The sequence below is a fragment of the Tachysurus vachellii genome, chromosome 2 (assembly GCF_030014155.1).
Source record: "Tachysurus vachellii isolate PV-2020 chromosome 2, HZAU_Pvac_v1, whole genome shotgun sequence".
Lineage (NCBI taxonomy): Eukaryota > Metazoa > Chordata > Actinopteri > Siluriformes > Bagridae > Tachysurus > Tachysurus vachellii.
In genome coordinates, this window is record NC_083461.1 from 4,619,918 (window position 1) to 4,646,931 (window position 27,014).

The 27,014-nt window shown below is 39.2% G+C and overlaps 1 protein-coding gene across 1 annotated transcript in view; it reads right to left on the reverse strand.

The window, feature by feature from the left end:
* The window catches only part of ca10a (carbonic anhydrase Xa), a 220,742-nt gene that overhangs the window by 16,519 nt on the left and 177,209 nt on the right, over positions 1-27,014 (reverse strand). The window contains exon 4 of the mRNA XM_060889512.1: positions 4,403-4,588. Within this exon, the coding sequence (XP_060745495.1) occupies positions 4,403-4,588 (186 nt within the window). The remainder of the gene's footprint in view (positions 1-4,402; positions 4,589-27,014) is intronic.

Below are 27,014 nucleotides of genomic sequence, written 5' to 3' on the forward strand. Positions count from 1 at the left end.
CAGGAGGTGTTGATTCATTTTCTGAAAGCAGTGCAGATGCACATCACAGACTTAAATTAATGCATTCGTTTTTTTTAACACAAAGGCTAAACATCTATCCGTTTATCCATCCACAGGGTCTCAGTTGTATATTGTGTGTATTGATTGTGTTGTGTGTATTGTATATTGTGTGTATTGTGTGTATTGTGTGTATTGTGTGTATTGTATATTGTGTATATTGTGTGTATTGTGTGTATTGATTGTGTTGTGTGTATTGTATATTGTGTATATTGTGTGTATTGTGTGTATTGATTGTGTTGTGTGTATTGATTGTGTTGTGTGTATTGTATATTGTGTATATTGTGTGTATTGTGTGTATTGATTGTGTTGTGTGTATTGATTGTGTTGTGTGTATTGTATATTGTGTATATTGTGTGTATTGATTGTGTTGTGTGTATTGATTGTGTTGTGTGTATTGTATATTGTGTATATTGTGTGTATTGATTGTGTTGTGTGTATTGTATATTGTGTATATTGTGTGTATTGTGAGTGTTGTGTGTATTGATTGTGTTGTGTGTATTACTGCATGACAAGCTTCCAATTGAATTGTAACTGCATGACAGATGATATTTTAACTAAACCTATGCAGCTCTATAACTTTCAGACAAATATGTAAGCTCATTTTTTTTTTTGAATGACTTGTACAAAAGAAATGAACTTTTCCAGAAGTGAACTTCACTGGTGTTTCATTTTCAGCTTGCGCGTGACGTCCTCATGCCTAAATCTATGGTGTTGGAGATTATTTGCAGCTGAGCCGTGTCCCCTCTGTGAGACGCAGGACTCGGAGGTGAGGCGTTATTAGTGAACAGATGTGAAAGATGAAAAAGGAAAAAAGAAAGTATGAGAGTGAAATGCTTCCTATTGAGCAAACAACAAAAAACTCTGTAAAATGTCATAGGTCAGAGAAGATATGTTAATGATCGTGGCTTAATATGACATTAATAACAACAGAGCTCTTTACGTCAGACTTAGCAATACTGTGTCATGTAGAACTGATGAACTATTACAGAACTAGTGCATGTCACTCAGCATGAGAGCGTAGGACATGTTTATGATGTGGTTATGTCAGTCTTATAATAAATAAGCAACAAATAATATCATACTCATGCTCATAAACACTGAAGGTTGATTTTTATATGAAAACATGTTTTAATGCATTTATTATGATTTTTTTTTTTCAATTTTTATAAAAATGTATTAGACTTTATAGCTGCCTTTATAATGCATTATAAAATGGAAAATGGAAAATTATAATGATAAATGGTCTGACGTGATCTAATCAGAAGTTATTATGTTGTATAATGGTTTAATAGCATTACCTTAACTTGCATCTAAAATTGTATTGACAACAATGTTATATAGCTGTAATGACAGGTAATACTGTGTAGTGGTTTACTGTATGAATGCATTATAACATGTCATTATACATATATACTTCCTAGAAGTGTTACCAAAAATACCAAATGTATTGTGTCATGTGTATTGGGTATAGATGTAATGCCTCTGGATGAGCAATTACACCAGTGTGTTAAAAGCTTTATGAACACATTATAACACGTCATTATAGAAATGGTCTTTTTGGAAAGTGTTTCCTCAGTCCTGGATAAACAGAGTATTGTGACATATGTGTTGGCTATAGATGTAATGCCTCCTGATAAACAATTACACCAGTGTTTAGGAATGCATTATAACATGTCATTATACATATGGTCTTCATAGAAAGTGTTACCACACTCACGTCTGGGCAAACAAAAGATTATGTTATGATTGTGTCATGTGTATTGCCTATAGGTGTTATACCTCCTGATGAACAATTACACCAGAGTGTTGAAAGATTTATAAACACATTATAGCACATCGGTATACAGTACATATGGTCTTAAAATAGAAAGTGCTACCTCATTCACTCCTGGCATAAACAGATTATGTGTCATATGTCTTGGTTATAAATGTAATGCCCCTCATGAACAATCACACCGGTGTGTATAAAGCTGTATGTATGCATTATTACATGTAATGAATGCGTTCATAGGTCTTTATACATATTTGTAGAAAATAGAAAAGCGAGAGTTGGATTGGTCTGATATCGTTGCTCATACTCAGGTGATCTTCTCAGAGTATTAATGTCAGCTCTGAAGGGAAGGTCAATACCTTGGTGAGAAGAAAGATGTTTCAGCGCCACACTGCGAGTGATAATGGCTCGGTAATGAAGAGTAAACAGACAGCGCTAAGCTTCGGTGGCCAGGTCACAGCTTGCAATACCCTGATAAACTGTCTCCACTTTGTTTTATTATTGTTTAAATATTGGCTGACTTCCACAAGAGGGAGTAGGGAAGAAATTATAATCATTAATTACGCTGGATGTGCCTGTCAGGCCCATGGTTATTTTGTTGCCGTTCTAATCGCCAGTCTTATTACTCCCAAAGAGAAATGTCACACCGCTACTGACTGGTGACTTCATCAAACGACGGAAGCTGCGGCGTTCGTGTCTTTCTGAAATTACACCGCCAGCTTAATTGAGACGTTTTATAAAGCGCGTGTAGAAGAACGACGGCTGCGGTTCAGGAGAAAAAATAAAAACACCTGATACATGAGGAATAAAACACGATGATGCATGCTAGTGCGAAAATAATCAGCGCCGGGTTCGAGTGGAGCGATTTTACCTTGTTATCTGAACTTGATTATTTTCCTCTAACAGCACATCCTTAAGTGCTTCATTCTTCTTATCCTTTACAGTAGTAACATTTTTGTTAAGTATTCATTTATTATTTTAATTTTTAATAATGAACTATGAACACATTCATAAGATGTTACAATGCCTTCATAAAGCATTGTTATGCAACTTATTATCAGTAGCTGTCTATTATGCATTATACACCAAGCTCAATTTTATATAGGGCATTTTTCTATTTATTTATTTATTTATTTATTTATTTATTTATTTATTTATTTGTTTGTTTGTTTGTTTGTTTGTTTGTTTGTTTGTTTGTTTGTTTGTTTGTTTGTGTGTTTAAATGACTGGGATTATCAGAAAATAATGTTATAAATGGTTATAACCTGTTTGTAAATGTAGATAAATTGTAAGTATTAAACACATTGGATATCATTGCTTTAATCAAAGTTTTGTTCTTGAGATAACAAATACAAAACATTTTTTCTGTTATCATATTTAGGTTATAATGTCACATGACATCTCAAGGTGTGCTATGTACAGTACAGTACATAATGCTCTGGATTCAGATTTTTTTTTTGTGACGGGTGATTATAATGCATTATAAACATTGCTTAAGGTTTAATCTGTTTATAATACAACCTTATCCATGCATTATACTTCCTATTAACTGTAATTCATCTCATGAATCACTTTAACAAAGAATGAAATGCCTTAAGAATGATTTATGATATGTTATGCATGTACTCAAAGGACATTATACTTAATGTCTTCATAGGAGGTATTAACATTTTTTTGTTTTGTTTTGTTTTTATGGTTTACTATTTAAATTTGTTCACTTTATGTTCTAACGGCTATAAACATTCATGTCGTCACCCACAAAAAGAAAACCTTAAAGTTCCAAGCTCTTATTTTTTTGTATCCGTTACATAGTTCATCATGACAAGCTATAATGTGTTATAATCATTACTTAGAACCCATTCTTTTTACAAATTTATAAATAAACAAAAAACAATGTTATAAACTGTAATGACTTTATATATATGATTATAACAATGTGTATAATGCTGTACGAACGCATTATACCATGTTATGAACATATCCATAAGTCATTATGCATATGGCTTTCAAAGAACCAGTGATTAGCAGCTGATGTCAGGTATCAACACCACTGGACCAATCAGATTCAGGAATCCAATATCACTGTGGTCTAAATACGTGCATGGTATTAGATTCGTATTCATGTCATAAATGACCACGATACAGGGCCGCAATATAGTTGGAAACCTTGTGCTAAGGAATAACCATTAAACGTCTGATGCTGCTTAGTCTACTGCATAAGGACCAATCATCTCAAATTTGGCATATTTCAACCTGATGCAATATTGTGCAAGATAAACTGGATCTCAAGAAATCATACATCCACCCTTAAGCATGCTTATTTAATAATATACATCCCGAGCAACATAAACGCACTCTGAGAATATACAATAATATTGCAATCTGTTTCAGTATGCTGTAAGACCCAGAAGCTCTGGGAATTTTTTATTTTTTTTTAATAGACCAGAATTTTATATCGAGGTGATTTGTGTGCTGTCAACATCAGACGCTCACGTTTCAGAGCTAATGGCCTCCACATATGTGCGTCGACAGTACCATAGCGCTCATGCACATGCACAGGTCTCGGCTTACCTCCCCGGAGAAGGCCTGGCCGTTAAGGAGATGCTCCGAGCCCTGTCCGTCTTCGCTGCCAAAGTGTAACCTGATTTCCTCCAGTCGGTGGCTGTATGTCATGGGTCCACCAGAGATGTTCACCAAGTGCTCCTTGTCCAGGCGTAGAGAGACGTGGCGGCCGGTGTTATACATAGTCCCTCCCACCTAGATATAAACAGAAAAGTAAAACTCACTAAAATCATTCTTGGAGTTGCTGTGACGGTCACATAAACGATGTCCTGTGCTTATCCCAGGACTTATACACAAAGGTAGTCAGAGCCGGTGACCAATAGTTTAGTCAGAATGCTTTGTGCGTGTATATCAATAGATTTTCTGTTCTCCGCATTCACATCATGCAAATGAATGATCTGAGGATGCCAGATTTTTCCTGATGCTTTTCAGTAGCATCTAAAACACCACCTTTAGTTATATAAGCACATGCCTCGATGCCAGAAAAAATAAAGTATATAAAAAGGCGGACTAAAGGAGCAAATAATATTCACCTGTGCTGTCCAACTCAATATAATTCAACAGAAAAGCAAGGAAAAACAAAATTATATTTAAACAAGACCAATATATGTAAGATAAAAATAAGAATAATAAAAAAAGATGTAATAGAAGTCTAGTTTATTGAAAATATATAGCAAGTCCTAACTGTGTAATTATGAAGGTAAATATAAATTTGTGTTTCTCTTTTACAAAAGAAAAGCACTTGCCTTAAGCCAGAAAAAACTAAGGGATAGAAAATGTGGACTGAAAATGCAAATAACCTTTTCCTGTGCTGTCAAATTGAATTAAATGCAATAAACAAGGTAAGAGGTATTTTAAAAATAAAATATTAAAACAATCAAGTTAATACATGAGTCAAATTAAATATAGATGTTTTAATTTTTATCAGATATTTGTTAATTAATGTTCTTCTGTATAGAAAACAAACACCAAACACTGCTTTATGTACAGCTTAAACACTTGAAGTTAATTCATAATTATATAATTAACAGGGCTGTTGTGTTGGATCAAGCGGTTAAGGCTCTGGGTTGTTGATTAAAGGATCAGGTATAATGCCTCAGCACTGCCAAGCTGCCAATGTTGGGCCCTTGAGCAAGGCCCTTAATCTTCTCTGCTCCAGTGGTGCTGTATCATGGCTGACCCTGTGCTCTGACCCTTGGGATATGTGAAGAATGAATTTATATATTTATATAGAATTTATAATTTATATATATATATGAATATATATATCGTCGCTGTCAGACGGAATCCTCGTATCTCCAAAACCGTTATTTTTCAGGAAATTAAAAATATAATAACATATATAATATAATAACTTGTAAAAATAACAGACCCACGTGGGGACTGACCAATAGCATCGATATGTGAAAAAATATGAAATTGACCAAATTTGGACATACGAGGTTTCCGCTCGACAGCGACGATATATATATATATATATATATATATATATATATATATATATATATATATATATATATATATATATATATATATATATATATATATATATATATATATATATATATATATATATATATAGGGGGCATGGTGGCTTAGTGGTTAGCACGTTCGCCTCACACCTCCAGGGTCGGGGTTTGATTCCCGCCTCCACCTTGTGTGTGTGGAGTTTGCATGTTCTCCCCGTGCCTCGGGGGTTTCCTCCGGGTACTCCGGTTTCCTCCCCCGGTCCAAAGACATGCATGGTAGGTTGATTGGCATCTCTGGAAAATTGTCCCTAGTGTGTGTGATTGCGTGCGTGAATGTGTGTGTGCCCTGCGATGGGTTGGCACTCCGTCCAGGGTGTATCCTGCCTTGATGCCCGATGACGCCTGAGATAGGCACAGGCTCCCCGTGACCCGAGGTAGTTCGGATAAGCGGTAGAAGATGAATGAATATATATATATATATATATATATATACATTTCTGGCATTTAGCAGACTCCCTTATCCAGAGTGACTTACATTACATTTTATTTCAATTTATACAACTAAGCAATTGAGGGTTGTGGGCAGCTTGGTGGACCTTGGATTCGAACTCATGACCTACCGGTCAGTAGTCTAATACCTTAACCACTTAACCACTACCCTATCACATTCCTCTTCCTTTTTTATTTATTTATTTATTTATTTATTTATTTATTTTTATATCTATAAACCTGTTTCTATACATAAATAAATCAAATAGGAAATGAACTGTATCAAGGGTGAAAGGAGAGAAATATAAATTTCAATCTGGCCTTATTAAAAACATCTCATTCTCTGAGTCTTTGTTATACGCCGAGCGTGCGGGCCGATTTAAATAGATGAAGCTTGCGGCTGTAATTAAAGCATTGTGCCGCTTTATGGAGTGATATGACGATACCGAGTCATCACTGCAACACACTTCATGTGTAAGGGAGCAAAAGTGAAAGAAAAAGCGACTCAGAACCTCTTCAAAGCCTCAGACGGGCCGGACCAGTTCACCATTGATTGACTTGCAAGGCTTTAAAGTGAAAGCGTGGTGTTACAAAGGCACCAGAGATAACGATCTTTATCACTATAAGTGTTTATTTATATTCTGGAGAAGTTTCAAAGTGACCCATTGATATTCTGGCCATGACTCGGGAAAGGCTTCCGTAGCTTCTTATCTTCGCTTCTGTTTTTTTTTTTTTAGTTCATTCCTCATTCTTTTCACTCCTTCCTTCTCCCTCCTCATCTCCTCCTTTCTCTGTCTTTTTTTTACCACTCGCCTTCAAAATCATTTTCCCTCTTCAAATTCCCAGAGAAAGAGCCCTGCCCACACATTGTAAATATTTTATAGAACTCCTGAAAAATCAATGGAGTGAAGGGGGAGAGAGAGCAAGCAAACAAATGAGAGAGAGAGAGAGAGAGAGAGAGAGAGAGAGAGAGAGAGAGAGAGAGAGAGAGGGAGAGAGAGAGAGAGAGAGAGAGAGAGAGAGGGAGACAGAGAGAGAAGGAGACAGGGAGAGAGAGCGAAAGAGAGAGAGAGAGAGAGAGAGAGAGAGAGAGAGAGAGAGAGGGAGAGGGAGACAGAGAAAGAGCGACAGAGAGAGAGGGAGAGAGAGAGAGAGAGAGAGAGAGAGAGAGAGAGAGAGAGAGACAGAGACAGAGACAGAGATTGAGGGAGACAGAGTGAGGGAGAGAGAGAGAGAGAGAGAGAGAGAGAGAGAGAGAGAGAGAGAGAGAGAGAGAGAGAGAGAGAGAGAGAGAGAAAGAGAGCGACAGAGAGAGAGGGAGACAGAGAGAGAGAGAGAGCGAGAGAGAGAGAGAGAGAGAGAGAGGGAGACAGAGAGAGGGAGACAGAGAGAGAGAGAGAGCGAGAGAGAGAGAGAGAGAGAGAGAGAGAAGGAGACAGAGAGAGGGAGACAGAGAGAGAGAGAGCGAGAGAGAGCTAGCTTAGAGTGCTAAAGGTGAAGAAGAACAGAACAATGTGCTACAGCACATAAAGGATTACTGGTGTGGAGAGAGAAAGTTACCTCAGGGTGTCGGACCTACCCTGAAAAAGACTGAGGTATTTTTGTAAGCCAGAAGTTGTCTTTTATTTTTTTTTTAATTTTCTTTTTAAATTAGCAGAAATTTTATTTTATTTTTTATTTTGTTCATTTGGGTTGAATAAACAACAAACTAACATTTATTTATTTATTTATTTTCATATTTATTTATTTATTTATTTAATCTCATGAATATAATCTCTGGAAAATTGTCCGTAGTGTGTGATTGCGTGAGTGAATGAGTGTGTGTGTGTGTGTGTGTGCCCTGCGATGGGTTGGCACTCCGTCCTTGATGCCCGATGACGCCTGAGGCCATGTCCACACTAATCCGGATATATTTGAAAACGGAGTTTACGTCTAAAAACGCTCCGCGTCCACATTATCATTTTCAAACTTTTTCCAAAAGCTCATCGACACTGAAATGTATGAAAACGCTTACACCTCCCTACTGCGCATGAGTAAAGCTTCGACCTGCGTCATTATTTACGCTAGGCGTTTATTTACTTTCGACTGCATCACATGACTAAAAATGCGTCATAGTATTCAAAAGCCTCCGTCTTCACAGTCCACACTAAGACGCGAAGACGGCGTTTTCAAATTTATCCGCTTTGGAGAGCGTCTTCCAACAGCTACGTTTTCGTTGACTTAAAACGCTGTCTCAGTGTGGACGAAAGGCCAAAACAGAGAGAAAAATATACGTTTTCAAACAAAAACGTATTAGTGTGGACATGGCCTGAGATAGGCACAGGCTCCCCGTGACCCGAGGTAGTTCGGATAAGCGGTAGAAGATGAATGAGAGTGTGAGTGAGTGAGTGAGTGAGTGAGTGAGAGTGTGAGTGAGTGAGTGAGTGAGTGAGTGAGTGAGAGTGTGAGTGAGTGAGTGAGTGAGAGTGTGAGTGAGTGAGTGAGTGAGTGAGTGAGAGTGTGAGTGAGTGAGTGAGAGTGTGAGTGAGTGAGTGAGTGAGTGAGAGTGTGAGTGAGTGAGTGAGTGAGTGAGAGTGTGAGTGAGTGAGTGAGTGTGAGTGAGTGAGTGAGTGAGTGAGTGAGAGTGTGAGTGAGTGAGTGAGTGAGTGAGTGAGAGTGTGAGTGAGTGAGTGAGTGAGTGAGTGAGTGAGAGTGAGAGTGTGAGTGAGTGAGTGAGTGAGTGAGAGTGTGTGAGTGAGTGAGTGAGTGAGTGTGAGTGAGTGAGAGTGTGAGTGAGTGAGTGAGTGAGTGAGAGTGTGAGTGAGTGAGTGAGTGAGTGAGTGAGTGAGTGTGAGTGAGTGAGAGTGAGTGTGAGTGAGTGAGAGTGTGAGTGAGTGAGTGAGTGAGTGAGTGAGTGAGTGAGTGAGTGAGTGAGTGAGTGAGTGAGTGAGTGAGTGAGTGAGTGTGAGTGAGTGAGAGTGTGAGTGAGTGAGTGAGTGAGTGAGTGAGTGAGAGTGAGTGAGTGAGTGAGTGAGTGAGTGAGTGAGTGAGAGTGAGTGAGTGAGTGAGTGAGTGAGTGAGAGTGAGTGAGAGTGTGAGTGAGTGAGTGAGTGAGTGAGTGAGTGAGTGAGTGAGAGTGTGAGTGAGTGAGTGAGTGAGAGAGTGAGTGAGTGAGTGAGTGAGTGAGAGTGTGAGTGAGAGTGTGAGTGAGTGAGTGAGTGAGTGAGTGAGAGAGTGTGAGTGAGTGAGTGAGTGAGTGAGAGTGTGAGTGAGTGAGAGTGTGAGTGAGTGAGTGAGTGAGTGTGTGAGTGAGTGAGTGAGTGAGTGAGTGAGTGAGTGAGTGAGAGTGTGAGTGAGTGAGTGAGTGAGAAAGTGAGTGAGTGAGTGAGTGAGTGAGTGAGTGAGAGTGTGAGTGAATGAGTGAGTGAGTGAGTGAGAGTGTGAGTGAGTGAGAGTGTGAGTGAGTGAGTGAGTGAGTGAGTGAGTGAGTGAGTGAGTGAGTGAGTGAGAGTGTGAGTGAGTGAGTGAGAGAGTGAGTGAGAGTGTGAGTGAGTGAGAGTGTGAGTGAGTGAGTGAGTGAGTGAGTGAGTGAGAGTGTGAGTGAGTGAGTGAGTGAGTGAGTGAGAGTGTGAGTGAGTGAGTGAGTGAGTGAGAGTGTGAGTGAGTGAGAGTGTGAGTGAGTGAGTGAGTGAGTGAGTGAGTGAGTGAGAGTGTGAGTGAGTGAGTGAGTGAGTGAGTGAGTGAGTGAGTGAGTGAGTGAGTGAGAAAGTGAGTGAGTGAGTGAGTGAGTGAGTGAGAAAGTGAGTGAGTGAGTGAGTGAGTGAGTGAGTGAGTGAGTGAGTGAGAAAGTGAGTGAGTGAGTGAGTGAGTGAGTGAGTGAGAGTGTGAGTGAGTGAGAGTGTGAGTGAGTGAGTGAGTGAGTGTGAGTGAGTGAGTGAGTGAGTGAGAGTGAGTGAGAGTGTGAGTGAGTGAGAGTGTGAGTGAGTGTGAGTGAGTGAGTGAGTGAGTGAGAGTGAGTGAGAGTGTGAGTGAGTGAGAGTGTGAGTGAGTGAGAGTGTGAGTGAGTGAGAGTGAGTGAGAGTGTGAGTGAGTGAGAGTGTGAGTGAGTGAGTGAGTGAGTGAGTGAGTGAGTGAGTGAGTGAGTGAGTGAGTGAGTGTGAGTGAGTGAGTGAGTGAGTGTGAGTGAGTGAGTGAGAGTGTGAGTGAGTGAGTGAGTGAGTGTGAGTGAGTGAGAGTGTGAGTGAGTAAGTGAGTGAGTGAGAGTGTGAGTGAGTGAGTGAGTGAGTGAGAAAGTGAGTGAGTGAGTGAGTGAGTGAGTGAGTGAGTGAGTGAGTGAGTGAGTGAGTGAGTGAGTGAGAATCTCATGAATATAGTGCCCCTTTGTACACTAGATAAAACAGAACAATCAGAAAAACTACAAATTCTTAAAACTCAGAGTGTCTACTTTCAAACGAGCCTCATATTAACACCTGACATATATTCCGTAATTCCTGCAGGAGACTAAACCACACGCTACGTAACTCTTACCTATGAGACGTCACTGCGTTTCAGCAGCAGAATGAAGGAGTAAATAAAAAAGCTTCTGCTTGACTGAGTCTCTTCAGCATGCAGTAAACGTGACACGGACGTCCGCAGAACACCAACACAGGAGACTTATTTACACTCTCATTCTCCACCAGACCATATCGTATGCACACTGTGTGCTCTATAGTCCTCTCTCTCTCTCTCTCTCTCTCTCTCTCTCTCCCTTCTCTATGTCTTTCTCTATCTGTGTCTCTCTTCCTCTCTCAATGTCTCTCTCCATCTCTCTACTGTATGTCTCTATGTCTCTTTACCTGTGTATCTCTCTGTCTCTCTCCCTCTCTCTCCATGTCTCTCTCTCTATTCATGTTTCACTCCCTCTCTCGGTGTCTCTCGCCCTCTCTGTGTCTCTCTCCCTCTCTTTATATATCTCCCTCTCTCTCCCTCTCTCCATGTCTCTCTCCCTCTCTCCATGTCTCTCTCCCTCTCTCTATGTCTCTCTCTCTTTCTCCCTGTCTCTCCCTCTCTCTCTCTCTCTTTCTCTCTCTCAATGTCTCTCTCCATCTCTCTATGTCTCTATGTCTCTTTCTTTACCTGTGTATCTCTCTGTCTCTCTCCCTCTCTCTCTCCATGTCTCTCTCTCTATCCATGTTTCACTCCCTCTCTCAGTGTCTCTCGCCCTCTCTGTGTCTCTCTCCCTCTCTTTATATATCTCCCTCTCTCTGACTCTCTCTCCATGTCTCTCTCACTCTCTCCATGTCTCTCTCCCTCTCTCTATGTCTCTCTCTCTTTCTCCCTGTCTCTCTCTCTCTCTCTCTTTCTCTCTCTCTCAATGTCTCTCTCCATCTCTCTATGTCTCTTTCTTTACTCGTGTATCGCTCTGACTCTCTCCATGTCTCTCTCTCTCTCTCTCTCTCTCTCTCTCTCTCTCTCTCTCTCTCTCTCTCTCTCTCTCAATGACTCTCTCCATCTCTCTATGTCTCTTTCTTTACTCGTGTATCTCTCTGTCTCTCTCCCTCTCTCTCAAAATCTCTCTCTCTATTCATATTTCACTCCTTCTCTCAGTGTCTCTCTCCCTCTCTGTGTCTCTCTCCCACTCTCTCTCTCTCTCTCTCTCTCTCTCTCTCTCTCTCCCTCTCTCTCTCGTATTATCTCATGGTGTAATTTGTATTAATGTATTAAAATCATGAGACTAAATGCTTTGCTGCACTTTAATTCCTAAACTTGACAGTTTTATGTATAACATCCCACACTGCCCCTGACAACAGCTGTAATTAAAGCGGGGAATCTGCGTGTTTTTAGGACGCTTCGACGCTGGAGTCAGAAAACAACCGTCGTCTATAGCGGGCCACGTGAAAACCAAACGCTGATCGCAGATCTCATCACACATTTGCTAATCGACACATTCGGTGTAATGGGCAGAGATTCTAAAAAAAAAAGTGGTACTGAAAAGAGCTCGCAGCCGTATGACAGAATTGAGATGTTGATGTTTTAAACCTGAACTGAGATAAAACACAATGATGCGTGATGGCTTTATGAAATCGAACAGGCTACAACAAAAAGGTAGCAGTTTTTTAAGAGCAGTGCTCATAAAGCGATACAAACACTTCATAATCCTTCATGAGCACTAATAAAAACCCATCTCACCTGTTATAAACTCTCATACACAAAACCTCTAGGTTTACATTCTCTGTATACCTCAAATTCGTTTATTCGTATATTTTATTATTCAGATTATTTACATTCTGTTGCACTTTATATTATATATCATTCATTCATCATTCATCTTCTACCGCTTATCCGAACTACCTCGGGTCACGGGGAGCCTGTGCCTATCTCAGGCGTCATCGGGCATCAAGGCAGGATACACCCTGGACGGAGTGCCAACCCATCACAGGGCACACACACACTCTCATTCACTCACGCAATCACACACTATGAACAATTTTCCAGAGATGCCAATCAACCTACCATGCATGTCTTTGGACCAGGGGAGGAAACCGGAGTACCCGGAGGAAACCCCCGAGGCACGGGGAGAACATGCAAACTCCACACACACAAGGTGGAGGCAGGAATCGAACCCCCAACCCTGGAGGTGTGAGGCGAACGTGCTAACCACTAAGCCACCGTGCTTGCCTATATTATATATCATTGACGTTTATATTCCGATAAACACAAGCACATTTGAATATAAATATAATATTGATCTTTGTATAATAAAATTTTAAAACTATATTTCTTATGTTCTGTAAAGCTGCTTTAAGGCAATGTCGAATGTTAAAAGTGCTATACAAATAAATGAACTGAATTGATTTGAACTTAAATGTGTTTGTATTTATCCCTAATGAACAAGTCTGAGGTGACTGAGGTGACTGTGGTGAGGAAAAACCCCCTTAGATGGAAGAGGAAGAAACCTTGAGAGAAACCAGACTCAAAAGTGAACCTCATCCTCATTTGAGTGACACTGGAGACAGTGTTGTTATGAATAATTCAAATCTTTTTCAAGGTATGTTCATTCTAGGCAGAATGTGTGAGATCGGCAGGATTAAACACGCTGCTTATCTGTGCGTTTGTCCTGCTTCAGAATAAAAGGTTCAGATGACCGAATGTCTTCAGTGCATCCAAGGATCTTCATCTATGTGACCGTATTTAAATGTATTTCAGTTTCCAGGATTTACGTACAGTAGCATTCACTCTGATCTACAGTTCAGACTGTTTTTTTTTTTTAGTCAAAAAATTAGTCACTGCTCATTTTCCTTCCTCTTACACCACTAATGCTGATGAGTGCCTGGATTGCCATATCGTATCATCTCTTAGCAATGTGTAACACTGAACCGAGAGAAACAGCAATGATATGAAGATATTAGAGAAGCATATGGTCTTGTGCAAGGAGATTGGTTTTATAGTCCCTCAACGTATCGACCGTCTGTGGAAGGAGAAAGCAGAACAATTTATCTCACCCATTCATCGTTTAAAGATCTCACCGGAGCGATGGCTTTTATCATCATAATGCTATTTTTTTTTCCCCTCCACACATTCTAGCATTTCAGAGTTTCGGATCATCTCAATGACGGATAAATAAAAGGGAATAAAAGTTTGAGGAAAAACCTAAATGAGATCAAACTTTGAGGACATCATGTCCAGAAATGATTATAATGTTAATACAGATGCAAGAATACTGTGAAGAGACTTTTGCTGATTAAAAAAGAAGGAAATAAAGACTAAACCCAGGAGGAAAAGATGGATGGATGGATGGATGGATGGATGGATGGATGAGCTGGTAGATTTTTGTTCCCTGTGTATCGCAGTAAACTTAATATAGAACCTAATAAGAAGCAATATTTTCTTTCTTTCTTTCTTTCTTTCTTTCTTTCTTTCTTTCTTTCTTTCTTTCTTTCTTCCTTTCTTTTTCACTTAAATGAATCTGCTTTCTAAAAAATTACATTTATCCAGTTTTTTGTTATTTATTTAAATGCACTTTACTGTAGCAGTGTTTATAATGCATTATGAATGGTTAGAACAGAGGTTTCTATAGCAGCCGCTCATTCACAGAGACCTGTATTGCTTAGTTCAAAGTTTTTATCTCTGCAACTCTCCGGTCGCTGTAGTACGAAGTCAAAAAATAGCGGTAGCCGTTTTTATCGTAATACTGGTTGCCATAGTAACAGCGTATCTCAGTGGGTGGTGCTGATGTACTAGCGTTCCAAATCAGTTTTCTTGTGTAAAAAGGTACTTTCTGGAGGAAGGTTTGTCGTCCGTATACGTATATAAACATCAGCAGTGACAAGATGAGCTTCACAGTCTTCACTCTTGCTCGTAGTCACGGCAACGGTTGCAACGTTTTTGCCTGTAGTTCAACTTTCTTGCGTCACTGGGTGGACACAGTCGGCAGCTCTAACTCGTCTAAAATAAATGGCTTTGTATGTTGCAAAACATGCTCCATAACTGCTCCTCATAAATAATACATGGATTATACAGTATATGTTACATAATCATTTATGACCATTTATATTTGTTACAAAGCATCATTAATGGGTTCTAATTAATATAAGACTTTGTTTCTAAGACATTACATATTTAATAATCAAGTTTTATTTATACCATGATTAATAGATGGAGTAAATATATAGAGGGAGTAGCTGGGAAGTGGGAAGCGGTAGCTGGGAAGTGGTAGCTGGGGAGTGGAAAGTGGTACAGTAGCTGGGGAGTGGGAAGTGGTAGCTGGAGAGAAGAAAGTGGTAGCTGGGGAGTGGAAAGTGGTAGCTGGGGAATGGGAAGTGGTACCTGGGGAGTGGGAAGTGGTAGCTGGGGAATGGGAAGTGGTAGCTGGGGAGTGGTTAAGTGGAAGCGGGGGAGTCTAGTGGGAATTGGTAGTCGGGTAGTGGGAAGTGGTAGCTGGGGAGTGGGAAGTGGTAGCTGGGGAGTGGGAAGTGGTACTTGGGGAGTGGGAAGTGGTAGCTGGGGAATGGGAAGTGGTAGCTGGGGAGTGGGAAGTGGAAGCGGGGGAGTGGAGTGGGAAGTGGTAGTGGGGTAGTGGGAAGTGGTAGCTGGGGAGTTGGAAGTGGTAGCTGGGAAGTGGTAGGAGGGGAGAGGTACCGGGGGAGTGGGAAGTGGTAGCAGGGGAGTGGGAAGTGGTAGCTTACTGGTTAAGGTGTTGGCCTACTGATTGGAAGGTTGTGAGCTTGAACCCAAGATCCATCAAGCTGCCACTCCTGGGCCCCTAAACAAGGCCCTTATCCCTCAATTGCTCAGCTGTATAATTCAGATAAATGTAAGTCTTTCTGGATAAGGGCATCTGCCAAACTGTCTTCTGTGACTATTCAGTATTATAAAGTTTTATAAACACTGAATCATGTTCTCAATTCATATCTCTACACACTTTAATGGATTTTTCTTAACTATAGCTATTATGCAACTATAATAACAACAACAAATACATTCTTATGACATGTTCTATAGCTGGAAACAAAAGTTAGCAAAATGTTTTACCAAATTGTCATCTCTGCATGTGGTCCATTGTTGATTACAACAGAAGGTCAAACTCACAGCATTTCAGCCTTGAAGTATTACAAAAAATTATTTTAATACCGTCTCGAGCGTCCCACTGAGAGCGATGAATGAAGGCTAAGTGTAACGCATTAGACTTAATGACAAGACGTGCTATTTTAGTTGATAGCATGTTGATGAATAAAATATCAGCCTCACCTCTGAGATGAAATCACAGGCACGAACGAGGACGTATCCTCCGAGTTAAATTCTCAAACGAATTCGAGTCAGCCGCCAGCCGGACGCAGGTGGGCTGCGTTCGTGTTTGAAGAATAAAATATAAAGAACATAAACAGCACCAAGATGGAGACATGCCAATTAAAACATAAAAAGGAATGTTTTGTGAATTTCTCTGATGGTCCGATATTAAAGGTGACACATAACTAAAGTGTTGGGACGGACCTGATTGGTATGCAGAGCGATCCCAGTTCTGAGAGACTTCTGTTCCACTCTGTCTCCTCCCTTCATTTAATTTCCCTTTATAGATCCGCTACTTTAAATTAGAGCAAGCCAAGAGGAGTTTTTAGTTTTTGCCCACGCATCATCACGCAGAAATGCAAATTGAACCCTGAGACTCAATTCAATTTCAAATTGATCCAGTTCCTGGAAATTGTCATTAATGCCAACTGCGGGACAGTTTTAATTGCTAACACGCAGATTAGCATTGAGTTTCTTCCTAGCTGTCATCGCCTGAAAGACGCTGTGGCGGAAATAACCAAAGAACCTGACAATGTATCTTTAAATCGGCAATTTTCTTAATTGCAGCTTTTCCAGGAAGAGCTTTATACTGAGCTGTGGATTTAACAGGTCAAAGAGCAGAAAGAAACTCTACAAAGGCTCATTTTAGGTGAAAACAGCTAGATGATGGCAATTTACTTATGTCTACTTAACCGAGAGAAAGAGAAGAAAAACATCAAGCATTATGTACTGTACGTTTTAACTGACCTGAGCTAGTAGAGTTTCCCTAAACTGTTCTGTGTAACTAACTGTAGAATTGTAACATTTATTTTTTTTGTATATCTTCAAGAAACTCAGCCTTGTTAAAAGATCCTTAAAACACTAGAAAATATGCTTGGCACTGTGTAATTTTCTCCTCTGTGGGAGAAAGGTAAGAGTTGTTACTGGTATAAAAATAGAAACAGAACGTTGTAGAAAGCATGCAAGGAGCCAAAACCTTAAAAAAAAAAATGGACAGACAATAGGCAATCAGGCAAGAGGTGAAACCAGTAAACAATTCAGTAAGTGTAGAAGCTACAACTGGTCCAATTGGTGGTACAATGGTTAGAAACAGTTTGGTATAACAATGGTATTTATCGCATATACTGTACATTGTAGAGTGAAACTCTTTTCTTTGCATATCCCAGCTTGTCAGAAAGGTTGGTTCAGAGCACAGGGGGAGACATGATACTGCACGATAGAGCTGAGAGGGTTAAGGGCCTTGCTTTGCTCAAGGGCCCAACAGTGGCAGATTTAACTCTCAACTTTTTGTTTAGTAACCCAGAACCTTAACCACTTGATTCGCCATGGCCTCTTTGTTGGTTCAAGAAATAAGCTGTCATTATTGAGAACTTGTTCAGGGCCCTTTCTTGCCTTGCGCAAGGGCCCAACAGACTTTCCGATTAGTAACCCAAAGCCTTAACGCTTGATCCGTCATTGCTCCTTTGCGGGTTTAAAAAATGTGCATGGCTAAGCTGCCATTATTGTGCCCTTGTTCAAGGCAATTATCTTTTTCTGCTCCAGGAGCTTTTTATCATCACCTACCCTGTTCCCTTACCCCAAATTTCTAACAAGCTACAGCACCACCATATAAAACTGTTTAAATGCTGTTTTGCACACTCTTTTTGCTCTTTGCACATTTGCACAATACATTACAATACCTCATGTAACTGCTGCTATAATACTAATGTGTTCATTCCAGTATTTCTGCACACACAATATTGATTGAACATACAGTATTTACACTGGTCTTTTGTGTAATATCTTGTATTTTTTGTCCTGCACTGTCTTTTAGTCCTTTGTCCTGCACTATTTGCACCAGGTTGCACAGTAGCACTTTATGTATCTAGGACTAACTTACTAAGTCCTTAGCTCTGTTTTTGGTTTTATGTAGCACCATGATCCTGGAGAAACGTTGTCTCATTTCACTGTGTACTGCAACAGCTATATATGGTTGTAATGACAATAAAAACTTCTTGGGGTGGAACCGTCAAGAGAAACCATTCCACAGAGAATTAGAAATGCAGAAGGATGGGAAAGAAATGCCACCGTTATGCTTCATTGTTTGTTCTCTTGCCCCATAAAGTAATTTTATCCTTTTGTTTTGCATTTAAAAAAGGCCTGGTGTGGAACTTGTCCTAGCCGTAAACTTATATACAATATGGGATCGGCGCTGTGGTAGTTTAGTGTTTAAGGTGTCCGACTATCAATTGAATGGTTGTGAGTTTGAATTCCAGGTGTCACTGCTGGGCCCCTGAGCAAGGCCCTTAACCTGCAGTTCAACAGTTGTATAAAAATGAGGTACAATGTAAGTCGTTCTGGATAAGGGTATCTGCTGAAATGCTGTAAGTGTATATACTATAAAAACAAACGCTTCTTCTTGTTTACTTCCTGTTGTTTAAATCATTGCTTTATCTCTTCTTAAGCTAGTACGACATAAATAAACATAAAGAGGACCTCTGGAGGTGGAACAAGAAGAGGGAGGAAACAGGAAACTGGCAGAGGGAATATTCTTTTATATTTGGTTACACAGCCAAAGCTCTGAAAGGAAGAATGATAGAAACTTAACAAAAAAAAAGGAATCTCTCAGCATAATGTGATTTACAGCGAGCTCCTTGATCTGCCTTCCAGTTTGCTTTCAGAGGAATCCAAACCAGACAAGAATCAATCAAACCCCTTGTGCTTATTATTTACTTTGAAATATAATGACTATTATTAAAATTATAATTAAATTCAAACAAGGCGTCCACAGTGCTCATACGTGTAGTGAGATTTATTTCTTTTTATTTTCTTTATGAAATAATGAAAGGGTATAAAAGTCATCCACCCTTTTAACCCGAGTCTGCCTACAGAGAACTTAAGGATAAAAACACTTTCTGGACATTCTGTAAAGTTTCCTTTTTTCTACTCCATTACTATTTACCACTTTGTAATTACACCACAACTGATGTGAGAAATGAATTAACCAGAAACAGCAAAACATGTCTAAATTATTTGGAACGAAGTCTACCATTTTTTTATGGTAAAAGCTGTCAGAGAGACCTTTGGAAGTCTGAGGTCTTGATGAGTGGATCGTTTCTTCAGTTCATTATGCACTAATGCAGAAGGCTTTAAAAGGGGTCTTTGACCCTTTCTCATAAGCAAAAGAAGAGTGAAAAAGAAATTTCACAGAATTGAAATAAGTCTTTTGAATCGTTGATGGCTGTCACGGTACAGGACCCACGAGCCATTTTGCTCGCTGCACGCACCATGCCTCATGACCAGAGTCACATGAATCACGCTGTTGACTAATGAGCAAAAAGTCACCGATTTTCTACCTCATGTTCAAAGTACCATAAAAGTGCTTTATACAGACAAGCTGAATGGAACTATAGAATTAATTATAGGGGCTTTTTACACCTGGTCACTTCACGCGTTTTCTGTGATCAGATAGCTATCCGACGGTAAAAAGACCAGGTCTAAATGCCCTCCGAAACGTTTTGGAGACAGATATAAATCCGATGGTACAAACCACTTCAGGAGGTGGTCTGGGACGCATTTCAGATGAAACTGGACAGGTGTAAATGAATGTGGTTGTTCAAGCCACATACGTCAGCGCTATACTCCTCCCAAACGGAAGTACAGTACGTCACTCGCAAGTGACTCACGAGTCGTGCATCGTGCCAGAAACAGAAATGAGGTAAAATATATTTGCATTTTGGGCGGGAGTAGAAAGATCAGACTGATATCCGATTCGCCAAGACGCATTTATGCGGCCTAACGTAAATGGAACAGTTTTAACAAATCAGATAGCTATCACACACGAAGTGACCAGGTGTAAAAGGGCCCATAGATTCCATGAAAACAACATAAAAAGTAACTAGAAACAGAATTAGAGCCTATAGATTCAAGCCTATAAGCCTATAGATCTTAAAAATGCTCCATTTATCCAATATACACCTATTTTAATTGTATATAATTCTATGTTTTTATTAAATAAACAGGATGGAGTTTATATGGTCAAATTTAACATAAAATGTATTATTATTATTATTATTATTATTATTATTATTATTATTATTATTATTATTATTATTAGATTAAGTGGCCTGGGGCTTATACATTTAGATAAGTAGAATGGAATTTTATAATTTAACTATGTAATTATAGATACCAAGTCAACATGATAACAAAAACAAAGAAAAAAACAAACTTGTTATAAAAACAGGATGGAGCTTATAGATTTGTAGTCAATGTTAAAAATGCTATATTTTTTTACAATATATAGAAAGATAAATGAGATGAGGATTTATTATCATAAAATATATAATTATAGAGATACATGGAATAGAGTTCTAGGGAATAGAGTTCTGGGATGATAGATCTGATCATGAAAGCAAACCAAAATATTTATATGTACAGGATGGAGCTTATAGATTCACAGTCAATGTCAATAATTTATTTTTTATGATATATAGAATTGGAATTCTACATAATTTTATAGAAAAAAATAAATAAATGAATGCTTATAGATCTAAAAATGATATAAACTTTTAGTTGAATATGATAGAGCTCATAGATCCCAAGCCAATATAAAAAGTTAAAATGGAGGGTCAGGATGACACTTATAGATGTTTTTTCTTTTCCTTTCTGAATAAAAAAACAAGATGGAATTTATAGGTTAAAGGTCAGTATAATTTTTTTTATTTGTTTAGATAAACAGGACGGTGCTACTAGATATCAAATCAACATAAACATGTTTCTTGGTTGTGCCAATAATTAAACTTCACAAAAAATATTTAGTTTTTATAAAGTGTTGATTTTAAGTCAAATACTGTGGTGTTAAATTACCTACACAATCTGTATCATTCATTTTTCACACAAACACACACCAATAAAACGTACCGTTTTGATTTTGAGAGCTAATGTAAAGAGGAATGAATATCAATCATAAAGCAGGAAAGAATGTCTGACTGACAGCTCAAATAACCAGAACTACAGGAGACCAAACACTGCTTTTAGTTTGCGAGGGAAATAAACGATCTGCTTATCATTTTTGATGAATGAGGTTCATGAGCGTGACCCGTGTGACTCAAGGTGTCTGCGAAACCCAAATCAAGCTGCAAATGAGATTCAAAGACGGCTTTAGGTAGCGGGAATAAGTGGAAATGTTTATAGGCACGTGATTAGTAAGTTTGTGTTCAAGTGAAAGACGGTTCTGTTTCTGCGTTGAATGTTTAAACGACTCCTCCATCCGTACCATCTGTTCCTCCGACACCCCTGCCATGCCGAAGCTGAATCGAGCATCCGGATGCCACCTCGCCACAGGTGACAAATTAACACTCCAACAAACCCCAGTCTTATACTCAACCAGGGAGGAAGGTAGGTGTCCGATTGAGCAGCGTGGAGCCAGTCAGGTGTCTCCGCATGCTGCAGAGTGAAGCCAGGCTCTGCTTAAGTCAGTGAAACATCCTTATTAAGATGCAGAAGCTGAGCTGAGCTGGAAAACTGATGTCCTGCTACATATCATGGTGAAACCAGGAAGCAAGAAGTCGTTTCTTACACGATTGTACTGTTATATTTTATGATAGCAGACTGTAGGGGGACAAATTGGGTTTCACACAGACGTCCGTGTGCTCAGATGTCACCATCTCTCTCCTTCTTACATGATGGAAAAGACGATTCCGTGATGTTTTATCAAGAATCCCTGAACACGCCACTTCAGATGATGAAACTATACAGTACACATATGGAACATACAATAATATACTAAAATTACTTCCACCCTTTTAACCTCAATAGAAATATCAAAATTAGAAATGTCCTCCATATTATCCCAATCAGCTGTAATCACTAGCATTAGCTCACTGGCAAGCTCACTGCTAATAAGCTAGCGTCATTTAACACAGATCTCCACAAGTAGCCTTTATTGTTTTTATTGAATTAAGACTTATTTTATATTTAGACTAGCTTTATGAAAGCTAACATGGCTGACAACCATCTTTCTGCTCATCAGTACATTACCTAGCTACAGTTTAGCAGGCAACTTATTGAATATAAAGGTACAGTAGCAGTTATTTGTCAGAGTTTTGTCACAGAGTGGGATTTTAGGAAAGCTAGCTGGACTAACTCACTGACAGTTACCAGACTAGCAGAATAAACTGGCAGAATAACTACCTTAGGTAAAAATGTATGCATCTGAAGGCAGGGTACGTCATTGCTAGTAAACTAGCCCACATTTGCCACAGAAGTGAAGTTTTATTTCTTAATTTATATTCTGACTTTATATTCTGACTAGCTACATAGTCATGTTAGCTAGCTATGTACACTACTGTACCTCCCTGTAAACTATTGGGCTAGCTAGATGCTAGAAAATGTATTTGTGTGTATTTGTTTCACATCATCAGGACTGAATTTTTCTGTCAAAATATAATGTCACAACTATAATAGCTAGCTAACATTAGGTGAGTTATCTAGCCAGAAAGCTAGCATGAAAACAAATGTAGCTGAGATTTGCTTCAGCTAAACATTAGGATTTTATTCTAATTTGTTCAACAGTGAAGAAGAGGCTCAGGAGATGTAATAATTCATCCTGTAATCTTGGACATGGCATTTATTTAATGAGGATTAAAGATGAAAGATTTTTTTCATAGACATTAAAACTCTCATTTTTTTTATTTCTTTATAAATTAGAATTGAATTGGTTCTAAATCACATCTTTAACCTGTGATTTTTTTCCCTTCCATACAGTGATATGAAGTGCTATAGTTAGCCTGAGGTATTTTCAGCAGAATCCTCAATGATGCTGAGAGACTCAGAAAGCGTTGCCAATCGTGTAGGAATTAAACAAAAACATAGAAGAAACTCATATGAAATCCAGGCACAAGCAACACTTAGGTTTTAGGCACTCATTCAAGAGCTGAACAAAATATAGATCGAGTCGTCGTGAAGCCAAGAGTTTTGCTTTGTTTTTCTCCAGACTGCTGATGAGTCAGAGACGACCCATATTCACCTCGCTGAAGTCCATTTTTATAGCTATAAAAAGGATTTCATGACATTTTGGTCCAAGTAAATAAAAGAGACATTTTAAACACAGGTAAAGTTTAAATACTACAAATGTTAAAAAAAGAAGAATAGTCAAAATATAGGACTAGGATTACAATTTTTTAAATAAAAAATGTAAAGCTAATGTAAAGCGGAATGAAAATCAATCGTAAAGCAGGAAAGAACGTCTGACTGACAGCTCAAATAAACAGAACTACAGGAGACCAACCGCTGCTTTTGGTTTGCGAGGGAAATAAACGATCTGCTTTTTATTTTTGATGAATGAGGTTCATGCGGGTGACCCATGTGACTCAAGGTGTCTGCGAAACCCAAATCAAGCTGCAAATAAGATTCAGCAGGAATAAGTGGAAATCTTTATAGGCACGTGATTAGTAAGTGTGTGTTTAAGTGAAAGGCGGTTCTGTAAGAGATATTTTAAACACAGGTAAAGTTTAAATACTACGAATGCTACATATTAGCGAATATAAGAAAAACTCTACACACCCCTAATCAAATGGCAGGATTTTGTGACGTTATAAATGAAACCAAAATAAATGCCATATATATATTAAAATGTCTTGTTTTTTCCTCCGGCTTCAATTTAATATTTTGTAACCAACAATATTTTAATCAGGGGGGCATGGTGGCTTAGTGGTTAGCACGTTCGCCTCACACCTCCAGGGTCGGGGTTCGATTCCCGCCTCCGCCTTGTGTGTGTGGAGTTTGCATGTTCTCCCCATGCCTCGGGGGTTTCCTCCGGGTACTCTTGTTTCCTCCCTGGTCCAAAGACATGCATGGTAGGTTGATTGGCATCTCTGGAAAATTGTCCGTACTGTATGAGTGTATGAGTGCATGAGTGAATGAGAGTGTGTGTGTGTGCCCTGTGATGGGTTGGCACTCGGTCCAGGGTGTATCCTGCCTTGATGCCCGATGACGCCTGAGATAGGCACAGGCTCCCCATGACCCGAGGTAGTTCGGATAAGCGGTAGAAGATGAATTAATATTTTAATCATTTTAGCAGATGCCTTTATCCTTACTTTATGTCTTACATTTTATCTCATTTTATAGAATTTAGGGTTAAGGGCCCTGCACAGGAGCCCAGCAGGGGCAGCTAGGTGGACCTGCGATTTGAAATCACAACCTTCTGATTGGTAGACTAGCACCTTAACCACTACACTTACTATATCCAAAGATCACAAGCAAATAGAAATGTTTTAAAGGAAAAAAGAAAAAAGAACTTTTTGTAACCTGGTGTGAATAAGTATTCACACCCCATAACAAATATTAAGTAAAAGCACAAAGTAGTCAAGAATCTACCAGTGTAATACATCGTGGTTTGTCAATTTTTATTCTATTCTTCCATAAAAAATAATCATCAGATCTGTCCTATTGTGCACAACCCAGGTTTCCATCTTTTAAGTCTTTATCTCTTCTCTGATTGAGTCCTTCCAAAACTTTGATCTTCTTCTTCTAAAGCTGTTCCTTTGGATCAGATTTGTGCTTTGGGTCATTATTGCGCTGTGAGTTGAAATGTTTCTTCATCTTGAGCAATCTAACAGTGGTTTTCTAATTTTATTTCAAAATAGAAAGAGTTCAGAGCTGTCCATGATCAGCACGATCCAAGTACCGGCTGAAATGAAGCAGTCAGATAGTACGATACTTCCACCACCGTGCTTCATCATCATCAAGCTGTCATGGTTCTGCACCAAAATGTTCAATGCAAAAGTCGATCTTGGTCTCATTAGAATAAGACACAATGCCGTGTTTTTCATTTGTTTTCCCAATTTGTTTGCCAAAACTGTCAGGCTTAGATGTTTTTTTTGTGAGACAGAACTTCCATTAAGAACGTAGAGACTGTTGTCACATGCAGTTCTTCCTGCACACTTTTGTTTCCCTGAAGCTCCTTTAATGTTGTTCTAGTCTCTTATCAGCCTCCTTGGTAAGTTTTTGTCTTGTCTTTTATCTTTTCAGGGACGTCCTGTTCTCGGGTAATGTCACTCTGGTTCCACATTTTGATGATGGCCTTCTTAGTGTTCCTTGATACATCTAATGATTTGGGAATATGTTAATACCCCTCTACTGATCAATACCTTTCCAGAGTGAAATGCTTTGTAAGCTCTTACTGGATCAAGGCTTCAGCAGTCGGATGAAAACCAAAAAGACACAGCTGATGATATCAATTTTTTTTGGGTTAATCAGACATTTCACTGGTGAAAGGTGTGTGACTGGTGTTTTACTGGGGTTTGACTGGTCTTTTACTGGACATTTGACTGGGGTTTGACTGGCCTTTGTTGTTCGAATGGTCTTTGGCATTTGACTCGAGTTTGGTCTTTGACTGATGTTTGACTGGTGTTTAATTGGTGTTTGGCTGGTGTTTGGTGTTTGGCTGGTGTTTAATTGGTGTTTGGCTGGTGTTTGACTGGTGTTTGACTGGTGTTTGGCTGGTGTTTGATTGGTGTTTGGCTGATGTTTGACTGGTGTTTGACTGGTGTTTGGCTGGTGTTTGACTGGTGTTTGACTGGTCTTTGGTGTTTTCCTGGTGTTTGGCTGGTGTTTATTTGGTGTTTGGCTGGTGTTTGACTGGTCTTTGGTGTTCGACTGGTGTTTAATTGGTGTTTGACTGGTGTTTGGTGTTTGACTGGTCTTTGTCATTTGACTTGTGTTTGGTCTTTGACTGATGTTTGACTGCTGTGTGGTGTTTGCCTCGTGTTTACTTGGTGTTTGACTGATGTTTGGTGTTTGACTGGTGTTTGACTGGTGTTTGGTGTTTGACTGGTGTTTAATTGGTGTTTGACTGCTGTTTGCTGTTTGACTGGTGTTTAATTGGTGTTTGACTGGTGTTTGGTGTTTGACCGGTGTTTGACTGGTGTTTAATTGGTGTTTGACTGGTGTTTGACTGGTGTTTAATTGGTGTTTGACTGGTGTTTGGCTGGTGTTTGACTGGTGTTTAATTGGTGTTTGACTGCTGTTTGGTGTTTGACTGGTGTTTAATGGGTGTTTGACTGGTGTTTGACTGGTGTTTAATTGGTGTTTGACTGGTGTTTGGTGTTTGACTGGTGTTTAATTGGTGTTTGACTGGTGTTTGACTGGTGTTTAATTGGTGTTTGACTGGTGTTTGACTGGTGTTTAATTGGTGTTTGACTGGTGTTTGGTGTTTTACTGGTGTTTGACTGGTGTTTAATTGGTATTTGACTGGTGTATGAATGGTCTTTGGTGTTTAATTGGTGTTCTGGTTCTTGACTGGTGTTTGGTCTTTGAATTTTGAACATGAGTTTGATGTGATCGCTTTACTTATTGATAAAGAGTGTGTACACTTGTGCTACTTCGGTTGGCAATATATAATTATAAAGGTGTAAACGAGCTGACGAAGAGTATGTCGACTTTTTATATCTATTTTATGTGTACGTTCCACAGAATCTACAACACTCCAGTCTAATAGGAAATATTTTCTAATTTTTCACAAACCACATTTGAGTGCAAATCACAGGAAAAGCAAAAACCTCACCATTTAATTTATTTCTTTTGACAAGGTCACAAGCCACAAAGTTGCCACAAAGTTGGAAATACACAATACAATGTTTAGTATGTTGTTGCATGCTGTAGTTTACTGGAAATAAGAGGCACAAGCTCTGATCCAGCATGACATCGCCTCTGTACACAAGGCACAGAACTCCACGAAGACACAGTGTGTTACGTTTGGAGGAGAAGACCTGGAGTGTCCTGCACTAACCCCTGACCCCACTGAACACCTTTGGGATGAACTGCAACACTGACTAAACCCCAGACCTCCTCACTCTTACAACATCAGTGTCTGATCTCATTAATACTCTAAAATCTGTTCCATTGAAGAAAATAAACACAAACTCACTACCAAATTC